General features: G+C 47.0%; 1 protein-coding gene and 1 long non-coding RNA gene across 12 annotated transcripts in view; one reads left to right on the plus strand and one right to left on the minus strand.

Annotated features, from left to right (window-relative positions):
• Positions 1-449: 449 nt before the first annotated feature.
• The window catches only part of HOXA3 (homeobox A3), a 44763-nt gene continuing 28258 nt past the window's right edge, over positions 450-16954 (minus strand). For 5 of the 11 annotated variants that reach the window (XM_061464845.1, XM_061464841.1, XM_061464843.1 and 2 more), the window contains 3 exons: positions 15316-15394; positions 3422-4010; positions 450-1974 (listed from right to left, as the gene is read on the minus strand). In XM_061464845.1, coding sequence (XP_061320829.1) covers positions 1202-1974; positions 3422-3893 — 1245 coding nt within the window. In that variant the 5' untranslated portion in view covers positions 3894-4010; positions 15316-15394 and the 3' untranslated portion in view covers positions 450-1201. Of the gene's footprint in view, positions 1975-3421; positions 4011-4885; positions 5925-6842; positions 7747-11341; positions 11475-15315; positions 15395-15423; positions 15587-16954 lie in introns of those variants that run through there. The other 6 variants (XM_061464844.1, XM_061464846.1, XM_061464850.1 and 3 more) reach the window with 6 other exon arrangements.
• On the plus strand, positions 8255-11371 carry LOC133275097 (uncharacterized). The gene is made up of 2 exons (XR_009745392.1): positions 8255-8833; positions 10566-11371. It is a non-coding gene; the product is annotated as an uncharacterized LOC133275097 (long non-coding RNA).

Below are 16954 nucleotides of genomic sequence, written 5' to 3' on the forward strand. Positions count from 1 at the left end.
AGCGGGCGCAGGAGGAGGCGGCCGCGAAACCCCGCTGGGAAAGGGAGAAAAAAAAAAAAAAAAGAAAGGTTTTGTTTTTTTTTTTTTTCCTAAAGAAAAGGAAAAAAAGAAGGGGAAAAACCATCCTTCTCCCTGCCTATAAAATGCTGAAAAGGCATCGCGAAGCCCTTCGGGTGAGTGAACGGATCCTCGTGTGAGCTTCCAGACGAGTTTCCCAACTCCCCATGTCATGCAGGGCTCTCCCTTCCCTTGTGCTGTGAAGAACATGTTCTTAACTCTTTATTATTCAGAATAAAAACTTTATTTTTTTGTTTTGCTTTTTTTTTTTTTCTTTTTCCCAGAACGTGAGCAGCAAGGAATGTATAACTTTCAAAGCAAATTTAGCCTTTTCAGCTTCACACGCTTCCCGCCTAGCTGGATGTTACAAGCATAAAGTATTGAAACCGTGATCTTTTTTCCCAGATTTTATTGCATCGTCATCATCATCGTTATCACCATTTTTAATAAAAGGAGTTATAGTTTCCTTTCAAATGCTACTTCCAACGCTTGCCAATATGCCATCTAACATATGGCCTGGTAAATACCTCCTGAATATTCAGGGTACAGATTTTTTATATATATATAAATATGAACAAATGGGGATAAATAAAATTTTAAACACTTAGATTATTCAATGTTTGCAAAAAAAAAATAAATAAATCTGAATGTTCACCAGCATACACACATTGAAAGACTTACACGTATTAATAATTGTCCAGGGAGTCCCTGTCCAAGCGCTTTTGATGTCTTTCTTGCTATTTAAAAGAAGTGCAATAAAAAAAATTGCTTCCCCGTGGGATCAATCATGTACGAACAAATTCACATTAAGAATTCCTTTTATAGAAAATTTGTTCATATACCCTGTTTTGATAAAAGTGTAGAAGGTAAAGTATAAAGCCTCTGCATACTCCCAAAGTGAGACACAAGGCTACAGTTCAAGAAGATAAATATCCACTAGTGAAACTATAGAGCAATTCAAGCAACAAATATTGCTACGTCACATAAACTAGAAAACGCTTTTACCAAAGGAAACAAAACCAACCAAAACAAACAAAAGAAACGAGAAGGGGAGGGCACATGGTAGGGGGAGGAGAGAGAAGGGAAGGGATGAGTACTCTCCAAATGCTGGGGGCTTGGTGTTCCACTTAGTGACTCCTGTCTCTTACAGATGGGTGAGTTTGGGTGCTTCCTGAATTCTTCCCTGAGAAGGATGGTGAGCGGTAAGGTCTGTGTATGTTGGGTGCGGATCACAAGGTCCATGGTGGTGATTGTTGGCCATTGGCCCAGCCCCGCTGTAGTCCATGTTGGCAGAGGGAGGAGGATGAGGGAGATGAGTTAGACCAAAGATGGAAGGCCCAGAATTGGCCATGGTCTCCACGTAGTTGCCCCCTACATAGACGGGGCTTCCCTGTATATGTGGATTCCCATAACCATTACCTTGAAGAGGATGAGTATCATATTCAGGTGTCACAGCTGCTGTCCCCGTGTATCTCTTTTGAGGAGGCGGGCAATTATTAAGAGGAGCAGTATACGATGCAGGGATGCCATAGGTGTTTTGATGAGGCTTGTTAAATGGCGGAGGCGACTGGGGCTCATAAGGGACACTGTTTACTAAAGAATGCATAGAGTTTAGATATCCCCCAGCAGCTGGAGGGACGGGGCTTCTGCTTGGGGACTGTCCTCCTGAAGAGGTCATCATGCCCTTGCCCTTTTGATCCTTTTTGTATTTCATTCTGCGGTTCTGAAACCAGATTTTGATCTGTCTTTCCGTGAGATTGAGCAAATTAGCCATCTCTACCCTTCGTGGCCTGCAAAGGTACCTATTGAAGTGGAACTCCTTTTCCAGTTCTACCAGCTGGGCACTTGTGTAAGCTGTACGGGCTCGCTTAGAGGAGGCTTGCCCTGGAGGGCTTTTATCACCAGCACAACTCTCACCTATGTAAATCACACAAAGAACACAATCAGCATGGTGCACCCCAACACAAGAACCACAGACAATAGCCAACAACACCAGCACCTGGAGAGTCCAGCTCTTGGACATGAGATGGGTGCACATGTATGCAACGAGTACTCTCCCCTATAGCATGACCTGTCATGCCAAGCTATAAACCTCAACAGACCTCCTTCACCTCACTAGCAGCACTATATGACTTTTAAGAATGGCAGCATACAATGTATCTTGAGCTTTGCATAAAGGCATAGGAAATGTTTAAGGAAACACAAGTGGAGTTTAGTAACTTTGAAGGTGAAACTATGGCTCTGCTCACGTGGTGGGATCAGGGTCTTCAAGAACTAGCTGTTCTCCACTGCTGTAAAGACCTGCTGCCCTCTTTCTCTGAAAAGCCTGATCTATACATATCATCCACAGATGCCTGAAAGCTAGGTATCTACAACATAACATTACAACATATAAGCATTAAATTTACAGTATAGCATTTCTGTCATATCTAGCATATAGCATAAACATATGGTAGTGATTGGGAACATAGATAGACATACATAGAACATACAGTGGCTAGGCTTGCATATAGGCACACAGACATATTTACATGTTATTGCTTTTTAATAAAACAAATATATGATACGGAAGGCTATAAACAGCACTGGTACCAGGGCTTTAAAAAGCAGACTGGCAAAGACATTTGCTAAAGTTTTGAACTCTATTTTAAAGGCACATTTAAGGAAAAGGGAGGAAGAGGTTAATATAAGTCCAACTCTTAGGCATTGGAGCTACCACTGGTGTTATCGATTTGGGTTTCCTCAAGTAATAAACGTGTTAATATACACTTCCCTCCCTCAAATAATATTTTATGGGCTGAAGTTCATGGCATTCTGGAATGATTTTTGTTTACAAGGCTTGTAACTTTGCCAATCAGCTTGTTAAAATAGGAAGAAGTTCTGACTGCGTGCAGGGCATTGATCCTGCCTGCATGTGATTATGAGCTATTTTATTCTTGTTACACTTCAGCAGAGATAGGTCACTGTCTTATTAATCTAAGAGCTCCATGCCAACAAAGTACTTGGGACAGGCCTCTGGCTTAAGGCCTGGGCTGTTCCACACTGAGATGATTTACTAGAGGGGGGATTACATAAGAAATGTGATAGATGCAGGAAGGCACAAGTGGCTTAGCCATAGGAAACAAAATCACTTCAGACCCATCCTGCAAAGCTGGGAAAGCTTTGCAGGGAGTGGTTTGTTCACTAAGCTCCCCTTGTGAGTGGTGGCAACCCCTTTCCACAAGCTTGAGGGGGTCAACTTGGAGAGGAAAAATGCCTCCTCCTTTCCCTCCCTGAAGCAAAGGTGAGCAGGGCTGCCCTCCTCCCTGCTGAGTGGGTGGCCAGCCCAGGGGTACCCAGAGAAAGGGGGGAGCATGTTTCATACCTGAACTGGAACTGCTGTTTTTCTGCTTTGTGTTTTGCCGAGACTCTTTCATCCATGGGAATATCTGTTTGGACATGGTGGGCGAGTTAAGAGCTGTGCTCTTCGTGGGATTGGCTGGGGCAGGGTTGCTGCTGGCATTTTGAGATGTTGAGACAGAGGATGGAGGTGGAGGCTGTGCCTGCTGGGCTGGAGCTGGCTGCGGTGGGGCCTGTGGGTCGGCAAGGCCAGGGGGCTGGAGAGGCTGGCTGGGAAGGGTCCTCATGCAAGTCTCACTGATGTCATTGGCCTTGTGGTGGGACACAGAGCTGCCGGGCGACTGGAGAGAGCACGCGGGGCGGTGGTACTCAGTTTCCACAAGTGATGAAGATGGAGGATATTGCTGCTGACTCGCATTATAAGTGAAACCATTTGCTCCTTGGTAGGGGTAGGCACCATAGATTGCAGAGCTGTCGTAGTAGGTCGCTTTTTGCATTTCGTTGTTTCCCAATATTTATTTCGCAAACTGACAGGGTCTTGACACCCTCGGAGAATAACATTGGCACCCCTCTGTCACGTGGCGCTCTTCCTCCAATGGCCTCTCCGGGCAGACCTGGGGTGTGGGGAGAGCAGAGCAGGGTGAAGAAATGGTACAAATCCATCTTACTTTCAATAGCTAAGTGACATGAAAGCCATAAAAGAAAAAGTGGTCAGCAATATTTAGCAGCATGACTTGGCCTCAGGCGCAGAACATTTCGATATAAAAGCTGCCTGGATTTACTGGCAGCTACAAATATGTGCTTTGCTGCACCGGGATAGGGGCTTTCTAGGGTATTTTCTTGCTTCTTATGAAACAGCACAAGAGGGTCGATCGTTTATCACTGAGAGGCTGTTTTAGTACCAGTCTCTGAGGTAAAGGTGATCGAGGAATCGGTAATGCAAAGGGGATGGGCTGTTCCTTCATTCCAGTTCTAGGATCAAGCCCTCTCCTGTAACCGGCATTGTTTTATTTTCTCTCCAGGTTATGGCTCTCCATACAACTTCAAAGAAATACACGGGATTGTTCCTGTCTACATGTGCCAGGGGGCAGGAGCGGGGTGGAAAGGTTTCCTAGCCAGGGATATTTAAACACACCGATCCTAAGTGACAGATTTCGGCTTGGCTATGAAATGCTCGATGGTAAAATAAACAAAGCCAGCGCCTTCTCCCCTCTGCGGTTGCACACCTCCCCGAGCCGCCCGGGTCTCGCACCCCGGCAGAGACGGCTCCAGGCCGGCCCCGAAGTACGGCTGGGGCCGCCCCGCGCAGCTGCCCGCCCGCTTCCCACCAGCGAGTGGGGCCGGAGCCCTAGCTGCACCCAGAGAAGGGCGAAGCCGCCTCGGCCAGGCCAGCTGGGCAGGTTGGGCGCTCGGGCGGTAGTTGGTTTGGGTTTGTTTTCAACAGTTATTTTCAAGACACCAACTTTCCGTGGAATCAGCCAGATCCTACCTGTTAAAACATGATGGATTGGGAAAAAAAAAAACACACCAGGAACCTGAAAAACCAGCGTTCATCTCCATGACCACGGCCTGAACTTTTCTTCCAACTTAGCGATAATAGGTTCTGTCTTGGAAACTGCTATGTAATTTGATGTATGAGGGTCACTTGGCTAGGGAGAGGGTGGACACAAACCCAGAGAATGCTTTTCCTGCCCGGGCGAATCCCTTTCTCTCCCCTCCTCTTTTGTCCCCCGTCCTTCTTTCTTTATGGATTTGTTTATTTTTTCCCCCACCAGGTTAAAGTCTACAGGTCACCTGCCTGGAAATAACCAGTTAAAGAATCTCCTGCATTCATGAGAGAGGAGACCTGTGCATAGTCTCCTATCTAGGAGCTCTTTCCACAAGCGCTCACGTTCTCAGAAATTAAAGTGTGTTCCTTACCGCCCCCCCCCCCCCCCCCCCTTGCTGACAAACAACCACGTCTTTTCGGATCAGAAGAGCTCACGTTTCTTTTGCCACTTTCCCTGTACTTAACCAGCTGGATACTTTTCCCCAAAACATCTAACGAGGACAAATGCTTAGGGGCGAAAAACCTTACACAACACATGCACCAAACGAGCTCATTCTACGCCTTTCAAGTTATACAAGTTCTTAGAAAACAGTATTCCCTTTGTTAGATCGTAACAAAGTGAAGGTAACACACCTACAGCAGGGCGGCTACCCTGTCATTGCACTAATCAAGCTCTTTGGATGTTATCGAGCTAATAAAGCAATGGAGATCTGAAGAGCGCGCATAATTTCCAGCTCCTCGCCTCTCCTTCCTGATGCTATCGAGGCCTGGTGTGATTTTTCTCAATTCCTTTAAAAGAGAGAATATAGGCATCACTACCAGAGGAGAAAGAGGAAATAATGAGCCAGCAGTGATTTTACAAAGGCCCCTGACTTTCATGATCGCGACATCAAATATTTCGTCTCCCCTGCCAGCTGGGAAGTCTGCCGGTGCAAGCAGGGCAGGGAACACTGAACCGGGATGCGGGACGCGGGACGCGCTGTTCCCTCAGCCTCCTGCCCGCAGACAACGGGCAACCTTGCTCCGAAAGCAAAAATACTATTGAGGCTTCGGCAGCCTGCCAGCAAGAGGGGAAAAAAAATAGCAATAAAAAAAATCATCAGCTACCGCCTTTGGCTTCGCCAACTTAATCACTTCCTACAAAGTTCTGGAGGAGCAGGGGTAACCTGAGGAGCGCCCGGCCATTCCTGGCGAAAGCGGGAATAGCGGGATTAAGAGCGACAAGGATCGCTGTAATAATAGCGACCTAACGGGAGAAGGGGAGCCTGGGGGGGAGTCTGTCACCTCAGCCGGTGCCCGGGATGGGAAGAGCTCTCCTTTCCCCTCGGAGACAAAAGGCCAAATCTCACAAACACATATGGGCCCCCAATTTTTGCAGGGCCCACTTGATAGGATCCATCTCTACTTGCGCAATACACCTCTCGGCCCTTCACCAACTTCTCTCCCCCCACCCTCTGCCTGGAGACAGAGATGAAAGCTGCTTGGGGACGCAAGTGCCCCCGTTTCCCCCGCACCCCGTTTAAGGTATTCCCTACCCATCTCTTTCCCTCCACCTCCCCCCTTCCCAAGCACACCTCATCTTTGCCCTGTAAGCCTCAGCCGAGCCCCAAACTCTGACTCTAGGACAAAAAAACAGGCAGCCCCCCTGAAAGATTTCCTGAAAGATAAAGACAAAGTTGAGAGAAGGAAGGGGGGGGGGGGGGGGCAGGGGGATTGGGGGGGAAGACAGGAGAGAAAGCTGCCTGAACACGAAGTGTAAGGGTATCAGTCACTGCCTGGAAGGAAGCCCCAGCTTGTGAACTCTTCTTGAACCGACATTTAAGTCTACGGTCATAAATCACTGGGACATAAACTCCGCCATTCACGACTGATAGCAGCGTATTTGTGGCCTGCTTACCTTAACTTCTGACGACTGAGGCGGAAGCCAGCATGCTCGCTCTCTCCCTCGCCCTCTCTCTCTTTTTTTTTTTTTTCCTTTCAATTTTTTTGGAGCCGACACGACCCCAGGAGCAGGCGCTGCCTGCCACGGCCCGGTCCCTGCGGCCACGGGGGGGGCACCGGCTCAGCTTCTCCGCACCCGGCACCCCCCAGCCTGCCCCGCACGGGATGGGGACGGTTCCTCCAGACACCACCCTCCCCTGCTCCCCTCCTGCTCCAGGCTGCCCACCCTGCTGCGAGCCGGTCCCCTGCGTGCCGGGCTCCCCCTGAGCGGGGCACGGAGGATGGGGATGTTTCCCAGGGCTTCTCTGGGAAGGGATGGAGAGAAAGGGAAGGAGAAAGGGGGGTGTGGGGGGAGTGGAGTGGGTAAAAAAAAAATAAGTAAAAAGGAGAAAGGGAAAAAAAAAAAAAGGAAGGAAGAAAGAAAGGCTGCCGACTGGGGAAGCCTGGGGCAGGGCGGGGGCTGGGGAGGGAGCGGAGGAGCGCAGCACTGAAGGAGTGCGGCCCCCCCGCACCCGGGCGTCACCGAAGTCTAGGAAAATTATGCTAATGAAGACAAACGGCGCTCACAAAGGGTCGCTCGCTCTCACCAGGCTCCGGGGGTGCTGCCGAGGGGGGGGCTTGGGTTTGTCCCTCTTACCGGTGGGCTTGGGGGGCGTCTGCGAAATAGCTCCTCTGCCGCTCCCCTCCTCCGGGAGCCCCGCAAAGCCCCTGATGAGTCCCGGGGAGGAGAGCAAAGCCCGGAGAGCCGGGGCTGGATTGGGAGAGCAAACCGAAGCCCACCAGGATCCCCGCTCTGGGCAATGCTTCCAGAGCCACGCTGGAAATCATTAGAGTTACTAATTATTAACTCATGCATGCGTGAGCGCACAGGCACACAGATGTACATACAAACACCCCTCGACACCCCCCCCCCCCCCCCCCCAAATATCCCCAGCTCCCGGGACGGGCACAGAAGCGCTCACACATACACACACACGTGCTGCACAGGCGATCCGGGTGCCCGCAGCGGGGAACAGTGGGGAGCAGTCCCGCGTGGACGCGGGCCTGGCGCCGAGCAGATTCACCTCCCGCTCATCGGCAGAGCTGGGAAGGGCGCTCAGCAATTCCTCCAGCGCCCTGGGTTTTGGGGGGGGGTGGTGGTGTTCATTCCCCCCTTTTTCCCTGCAACAGAATAACGGCAGCAACCGTGCAAACGAGAACTTAAATAAAGTTGCAGCCCCTGCCCCTCTGGCAAGCGGTAACAGGACTGTGGGCTTCGTGCATTCAGCGGAGGCTCCGGATAATGCCTAGGTGTAAATTTGACGTTACTTCGTTAATTAAGGCATTACAAATATAAGTAGTGCGGTTAAAGCACGAGGGAGCCCGGCGTCATCTTAAAGCACAAACAAAGCGAGAGGGAAGCGAGAAATAGAAAGCACTATAAGGCTGGGGTGGCCTCTTACGCATACCAATGGTTTTTGTCATTTATGGCTATGCAAGATTTATGACTTCATGCACCAAAGCTGTAAACAGAGCACTAAAACAGAAAACACTTGCTCCTTATGGCATAAGTGAGAAGGCACCACATGAAAGGGGAAGCAGGGAGCGTAGGAGGAGAGGCAGAAATCCCGCGTATGCGTTTTGCTTCAAACAACCCCTTGAATGTTGCATCGGAAGAAAAAAAAAAAAGTCTTTTTAGTCAATAATCAACCCCACACTTTCTTCTGAAACTGCTGATCGGCCAGTCGCCCACTTGCCCGACCAAATAGCGAGCCGCAGAGCTGCGCCCCGACGGAGTCCCCGGACTGGAAAGGAGGATTTGGAGAGGGAAAGCGAGTCCGGGACTGCAGGAACCTGCGGCCGCCGGGGACCCGCCGATGTGGGGAGCCTGCCGAGAGCCTGGGCCACCTTTTCCTGGGAGCGTGTTTAAACTTGGGAGCCGACTCCAGCAGGATACTGTGACTACATGTCTGTATTTAAGAGCGGGGAAGGGAGGGGGGGAAGGGGGTCTTTCTAAAATTGAAGGGATTTGCAAGGGACTTTAATCGTGAGAACCGAAGTGGTTCATAGGAATACTGAAGTGTTTCCTCCATTCGTCTCACTGCCTGCAAAGAGTATTTTGCGAGATTTCGCCTATTAGCCCCGTTTCCCCACGCCCTCTCTCTCCCTAAAGAGATAATTTTAAACATTAGAAGATGATTATTTTTTTTTATGTCTCCTATGGTGTTGGGATAAGTGTCCCAACGCGCAGATCCCCGCTGCTTTTATCTGTCTTTCACTCCCAGAGGCCGAATATTTTCTTTCTGCTTCATTCCGCGGAGACCGATAGGGTTCAGCACGGGGAGGGACCAGCATCATTTGGGGCTGCTTCCTAGGTCAAAACTTGGCTGCTTTTTCTTCCCGAAGGGTTCCACTCTGCGGGACTTCCTTCCCCTCTTCCCCCCTCCCTTTTAATGTAATTACTTTTAGTTTCCGAATAAAATAGTGCCTGTAAAGAGCTTTGTCCTTGGATGCTCCGAAATGGAAGCAGGGAGCACCATAATTCAAGACTGATTTGGGGGGATCTCTCAGTGATGAAATAGCAACGTAGGGAGTTTCTGAAAAAAGAGAACCAATTCTAGAAGCGGTGCCTGTCCAAGTAGTTAGAGAGTTAGGAGATGATATTAGCTACCTTAGAGAGGGGCTGGACTATCTAAGCAAGCCGTGGTTAGTCAAAATTATTGTTTCTATTCTCTGACTCTGAAGAATGGCACCGCGCTCTTTGTTATTTGCTTAGAAGGCTGAGATTATTTACACAACTCCCTGAAATCCCTCTCTCCTCCAAAACTCTTCTTGCCTTCTCTTGCTCTAGAGCAGAACTGTATTATTTATGAGTGTTTTAACTGGGTCAATATGCATCCGAACTGGGTCATAAATCAGAGGAAACGCTGCCAAGTAATTGAGCTGCAATTAAAGCTTGCACTTTGTTTTTGAGGCATGTTTTGGCCCATTTCAAAACACGGCAAAGCCAACCTTGGCTTTTAGACACACAACTGGGAACGAAATAGCTCTCCTCCCCTCCCTGAAGAGGGACGACGGGTCTGAGAAAGTACAACGTGTTTCAGTATTGTGAGAAGGGGAAAAAGCATTTCCTTGGGTCAGCTCTGCTCTGAGAGCGGCTTAAAGAGCAGGAAAGCAAGAAACCAGGCCAAACAGGTCTCTGCAGAACAGCCGCGAATAGCTCCGGGTGGGTATAACCTTTAATTTTGGTTTGTTTTCAGCGGAGTTTTTTATCATAGTTCTCTTGCCTTCCCCTCTCCCTCTCTTTTTGACCCCTCAGAAGATGAGTAATTACAAGCACCTAGTGACTGGGTACCAAACGCTACAGCAGGAATGGGTGAGAGACGTGGAGTGACTAAAGTGAACCCCAGAGCTCTGACCTTCCCCAAGCAGGGACAAAAGGGGAAATGTGTTTTTTTCTGTATCATTTTGCTCTCCTTGGCTAGTCAAGTACTCTTTAATTTTCAAAATGTAGAGTGCATTCTTTATATATAGCTACACACACGTATTTATAAGTGTATGCAAATATTTAACATATTTATCCTCATTTTTGGATATATCTTTATTTATGTAAACGACGACATGGATGTGAAATTAGAACTAGCATATATTCTCCTAGAAGATAATTTCCACTCTTCCCCTTTTTATTCTCTCTTTCCAGATTCCCATTCAGAGAGAGGGGAAAAAAGAAGCCCACATTTCTAAAGCTGATTTATTGTTAGAAGCCATGACTGGCTCTTGGTTCAGCTCTCTCACAGCGGAGAAAAAACGAGAAGCCCCCTCGGCTTTTTTTGAAAGGGGAAGCTTTGCCCCAGGTCTGAGCACCCATGCAGCCCTCCGCACACGGTAAACAACGTACCACCAAAGCATCATAAATAAAATGGCAGCGTGATCACACAGTCATCGATTTACAGAGCGGCAGCGGCCGAATAAACCCCCATAAAAGAACAACCGCCACCACACTCGAGTACGACCCCGACAGAGGAGCACTCCTCCCAGTCGTGTTCCCTCACTTCCCCAAGTGCATAAATGCATAAACAAACACACAAATAAAATTATAAAAAAGTAAAATAAAATTAAAGCGGGGGAAACATCCAAACACGACAATAAAAGAGGCTTCCCATCTCTAGCAGGTCATAAATAATGATAAGATGGCAATGGAGGGGCTGGAGTGGAGGCAGCTGGGCATCAACAGCAGTGTGGGATCTCTATGGAGAAAAATAAATAAAGCAGCAAACTCTCCCTGATCTGCTCCCTGTGAGGGGAGAGTTGAATATTTACCGCAGCAAATTGAAACAAAGAGGGAAGCAGCCCGGCTCCGGGTGCCCACACACCCGCACGCACACACACACACACGCACTCCCTCCAGCCTCCGCCACTGACCTTTGCCTCGAACAGCCATAACTCACCACAGAAATGAACAATCAACGGAAATACCTTAAAATAAAATCCATCCTTTCTAACGAAGCATTTCGTCCTCTCGGCTCGACAATAACCTTTCCATAAGGAACGAAAGCTGTCAGTGAAATGGCCAGCTCTTGCGGGGACGGTGGTGGGGGCAGGAGGAAAGGGGAAAAAAAAAAAAAAAAAAGAAGAAAGCAGTGCTTGCTCTGAACAGAAACTGGAAAAGCGTAATCGCAGACGGAGCCAGCCCGGGTCTCCACTCCAAATGCCACAATAATGCACTGTATTATGTGCTCACGTGGTCATACGTCAACTTAAATCCTTTTATTTGAAATAGGGAATCATTGAAGGAACAGGGTTTCTTAGCGCGAGCCTTTGCTTTCTAAAGCCTCAACACAATGTGTTAAAGGAGAGTTTTTAAGGGAGGAGAAAAAAAAAAAAAAAATCCAAGACATGCTGATGACTGGGAAGGGGGGGGAAGAGCGGTTTGGTTCTTTTTCCTCCCACATCAATATTTCTTTGCACAAAGCCCATTGGAAGGTAAGAGGAAATTTTCATATAATATGGGGTTACGCTGCACTTTAATACTTAGCCTAATTAACCGGCATTTGCTCCCCAGGCCCACCGCTCTCCTCCACGTCGCGTATCCTCTGCAACCCCCGAAGAAAGCCCAAATCCTAATAGTATTATTTCCAGCCCCCTTCTAAGTGGGACGATTACCACCCTTCCCCCCACCCCCAGCCGCCTCAGCCCTGCCATTGTACAGGGCTTGCTCAACTCCCACACGCTACATCAGGACTCCTGTAGAAACTAAAAAGACCTGTAATTACCTGACAAAGGCCCAAAAGAGTCTCTTCTAAGAAGCTAGTTGATATTTGTCCTTGTAACACACTATGAAGAATACACCTTCCTTCACTGGCGTGGCTCTGAATTTTGCAAAACCTTTTGGGACCTTGCTGTTAAACCTGTGCTTACGCATTTCCTATACAGCTAGTTTGAGTGATGCACAAAATTATAGGTTTCTAACGATAAAAAAAAAAATGGGGAGGGGATCTCTCTGCCTAAGGGGGGGAAAAAAATTAAGAAAAAAAAAAAGAGAAGAGCAAAGTTGCATGCGGCCCTCGAGCCAGGCAGCTTCTCCTGTGTGCAAACACACATCTTCCCTGTAGGACTGTTTAACTTGTGCTATTGACACAATAAGCTAAACAAACAAAATAAACCCTCAACTCACTAACTTTTCTGGAAGGAGTCAAAGAAAATCAGACAATTCACGCTTTTAACTTGTTCCTTGTCCAGTTCTGTGACTCCAGCATTTTGCATCGTGATGTATATACCCTTGCCTAAATCTTCCCACTATCCCCCATGAACCCAAAGAAAACTTCCAGCTAACTGTATGGGGTATACTGTTTCACCTGCACGTCACTGAAAAGTGGAAGCTTTCTTTTTAAAGGTGATTTTTAGTGCTACGGGCAAACCTTGGGCACTCCCGCTTGACTAGTAAAAGTGGGCCACTGGAATTTAAACCCATCAGTAACAGTGTGTAGTAGTGGACAATGCAGCAAAGTCAGCGTGACATTACAGCGGAAGAAGGGTTTGCAATTTTTCATATGGAAATGACTAAACTAGTAGCAGGGTACACATCTATTATCCCTCACTAAGAACTGGAATAAAACTTTTATAGACCTTTGAAAAGGAGAGATCACTTGATACACACAACATGCCCAAGTTTGTAGCTATCAGCACGACTGGGACCTCCACAGCTCTCGTACTTACTGTAAACCAAGGCTGGTATTTACTCGAAATGGACTCACGGCACTTTTAAAAACTGTGCGCTTAGATTCTATAAAAGAAACACACAGGGAAGTTCTTCTGCAACAATGAAACTGGAAATAATGGGGAAAGGAGTAGATGTTGAAAAAAGCAGAGCGAGTCTTTCTTGGAGCTGTTGCAGAAAAGTTATCGACTGCTTTGTGTCAAAAGTAGAAAGATGGCCTTAGAAGTTACAGTCCTGAGCAAATAGAAACTACAAAAGCAATAAATCACAATCATAAGTCAGCTTAAATGCCTTAACGCTAGCTGTGGCTGTTGGCTTCAAAACCCTGTTTCTATGAACATCTTTATTAGTATTAATGGCCAAGTTAATCCTAAAACTACTGTTTAACAATTAACTTCGTGTATGTAGTGGGAAAACTAATTAATTCTTAAGAAAAGTAACTTCTTGACGTGTGAATACCTTCCACAGGGTGTGCTTTGTGAGGGCGGAAGGGGGAGTCTGCCTAACTTTATGTTGTCCTGGATAGCAGCTGAAAATTATTCTCTTCCGCCGATTTTGGAGAAAGCTTGCTTTGCTCTAGTATCGCGATTACGAGTTTCCAAATACAAAATCAAATGATCTTGCGAGTCGCAGGAGCTAGAATTCCCCTGCCACCCCATATATTGCTTTGTTCCTGTTCCTGGACATTCAACATTGTGTTTTATTACCTCGATAATTCGGAGACCTGAAGCATGGTTTCTAGCAGAAAAAAAAAAAAAAGTGGAGTTTGTCAGTAGGTCTGCTACTGATTTTTCTGTGCTTTATACACATGGTTTCGAGCTGAGCTGAAATTCCACGCTCAGTAACGACAAACAGATCTGACTTCATAACGTGCCTTCATTAAGAGAGATCCTTTGTGCCAGCTCTGGCATTAATAGCCGCTTTTACCATTAATGGTATTCAAAGTTACCTTCAATATCATTAGATCTAGAGATTTTAGCCTTTCAAGTTTACTTTCGTGCCAGTTGTTAAGAAGTAAATCCCATGTGGAGACGAAATAGGAATCACTGTACTATCTAAGTATTTATTTCCTCGCTTCCTTGAAAGATTTGAAATCTGCTGGGATGCAGAGCTGTTTACCTACATCTGTGCATCTGATAGAGATAAAGTTGGTCTTTGATCATTTCCAAGCAGATAAAAAGAACAGAGCTATCAACTGTGCTTATGAGAGAAGTTCTGCCCAGAGTCAGCTGAGTCTGCCAGTGTTGGGTCCGTTAAGGAATCCCAAATATCTCTGCAGGCAATGCTGCGGGTACGTGCCCCCGGTGGAAGGTTCCTTCTTGCCGTATTTTCGCTTTTAATTTCCAAATACAAGCGTGAATAGACATTTGCAGAGCCTTTTTGTAGTTAAGATTTAAGCAGCCCATTAAGTCAACACAAAGAGCCCTTGTAGTCCCGTAATTTATGACCGCTTTTAAAAGGTAGTAAAATATACTAATTGTACATCAGCGTCCAAAAATAAGTAGGTAAATCTAACAGGAATTTGAGCTAATTCTGTGTAATCCTCCCCTCTCGGCAGCCGGCACAAGAAAATTGTCACTATGAAAAGCATTTCTTTTCTCCTGCCTAAGAACCCAGCACATGTGAAGCACTCCAGCAGCTCTGAACCACCAAACACCAACATCCGCCCTGTGCAAAGCAGGCCGGGCCAGGCGAATTCACGAAACTTATTCTGGTGCATGCACTCAGACAGAACATCAGGTTTTCTAATATCCCCACATGCACTCCCCACGTTTGCAGAACTGGCTACGGAGACCTTCGAGGAGGCAAATAGACAAGCCGCGACGAGGCACTCAGCGCAGACATGGCTCCAGCCCGCTGTCCCTCGCTTTATGCCTTTTGATTTGGGAAGGAGCTAAGAATGGACAAAGAAATTCTCAACCTCTTTCGCTCTTCAAATGACTTTGCATCCTTCCTGTCCCCCAATGCCTTTATAAGGATGGCGATCACTCAGGTCCCATACGCTTCTTTGTCTGCCCAGACACGCGCATTCACCACCCTCAGAAGATGAATAGAGCCAATCCAGGGAAAAGGAAAAAAAAAGAAAAAATCCAGCTAGGTTAAATATTTATCACGACAACAACAACAAAATCTTATTCAAGCAGGCTTGTTCTGCATGCAGGTACCAGGCAAATGGCTTGCTTGCAGTTGCGATCGGCGCAAAAGCAGAGCCTGGCCACTTCCCTGCTCTTACCTCCTCCAGCTGCGCGGAACCGCTCGGGAGCGCTCCCGGTTTCCACCGCCCCAGCCCAGCGGCTCTTTTTCGGGGCTCCCTGTAAACAAGCAACAAACAGTGCCTTACCGGGGAGTGCAGGGGGAGGTGTTTTGCTCCTTCATAGGCAATACATGCTTTGCCGGGTACGCTGGGAGAGCTGCAGAGCGGGACAGACAGGGATGGAGGAGCAGGAGTGGGCTCCTGGCGCGGAGCTTACGTGGGTTCCCACCCGGGTGAAGAGCACGGGGAGCTGAGAAATAAAAGCGTGCGGATGGTGTGGTTTTTTTTTCTTCCTTTTTTTTTTTCTTTTCCCTCCCCGTAGACAGCTATGCCTTCTGTCTCCAAGTGTTTGGAAATATTGTCATTCCAAACTCTTGTTACATGAATGTCTGCTTTATTTTCCTCTGGGAAACCTTTGTTTAGGATCATTTAATCAAGAACAGACATTAAACACAAGTCGTGGCGTTCATCTCTGCTGAATAAAACGCGGAAAGTGTTCCAGTTTAAATGCGGGGCGTATTGTGGTTGGGCTTTTATTCAAACGGTTAGCAGGGCCCGATCCTGCCACCACTAAGAAAAGCCTAAAAATTGAAAAAATTCCTCACTGAGGCAGGATAGGGCCCAAAGCCCCCCCCCCCCTTTTTTTTTTTGACAGACTGAAAACCATTGAAAGAGGGAAAAAAGTGAACGGCTTCTCTTCCCCTAAAATAAAAAATATTGCACATTCCAAAAAGACAATAGTCAGATTATTCGCATGCCACTTACTGAATCACGTTTACATCGGAATTTGTCAGATATAATAATGTCCCCTTCGTATTCATTCTCGCTAATAAAAGCCGCCTAACGCATCTTAAAATTGTCAGTAAATGTAAATGCTAATAATTTAATAACGCCGCTCTTGCGGAAGGGTGTCATCTGAGCCTTGGAATTATTAACTCTGTCTTGGGAGAACTTTTCGAGCAGAGATTTTGCTTTGGTAATTTAGTAGTTCCGTAATTACGCTAATAATTTTAAATTTGGTGTTGAACTCCAGTCTACATAAAATCATGCCATAATAGCCTACTAAGCTGTTTATTGCCGTCTCATAAATTTGAGAGCGCTGACTGTTAAAATCTACTGGCAAACACAAAATAAAATGGCAAATTCAGTCTGTGATCTCAGAGCCCTGGCGGTGCTGCCCAGGGTTGTTCTGAGCTCTACCTTCCGCCCCACTCGGCTCCGGCACAGGAGGATCCCCCTGGCATTTTATGCTTAGGCTCATACCTTAGTCGTTTTGATCCCTAATCAATAGGCATGTTACAAACGGCAATAACCATCTATCAAGCGTGTCGTGACTGGGTTGCCCCACTCATGTTAAAGATGAAGTGTGTATCTCAAAGTGGTGCCAGCGACTTTCTGTTATTTATTTTGGAGCGAGGAAGTCACGCTACCATATTTTACAGCGCCACAGCCCCTTATACTATGCTGCTCCTTGAAAGAGTTGCTAAGTAGCAGTAAAGCACTTTACAAACGCTATGACGCTTTTTCCTTTTTTTTTTTTTTTTTTAAATTTGTTGTTATCCCAAACTCTAATACTCATTGCGGCACTTTAAGTCCGTACATAAATCGTTCAGACTAA

The sequence above is a fragment of the Pezoporus flaviventris genome, unplaced genomic scaffold (genome assembly GCF_033815535.1).
Source record: "Pezoporus flaviventris isolate CSIRO_AGI_PZ_B2104156 unplaced genomic scaffold, CSIRO_AGI_Pfla_v1 ptg000037l, whole genome shotgun sequence".
Lineage (NCBI taxonomy): Eukaryota > Metazoa > Chordata > Aves > Psittaciformes > Psittacidae > Pezoporus > Pezoporus flaviventris.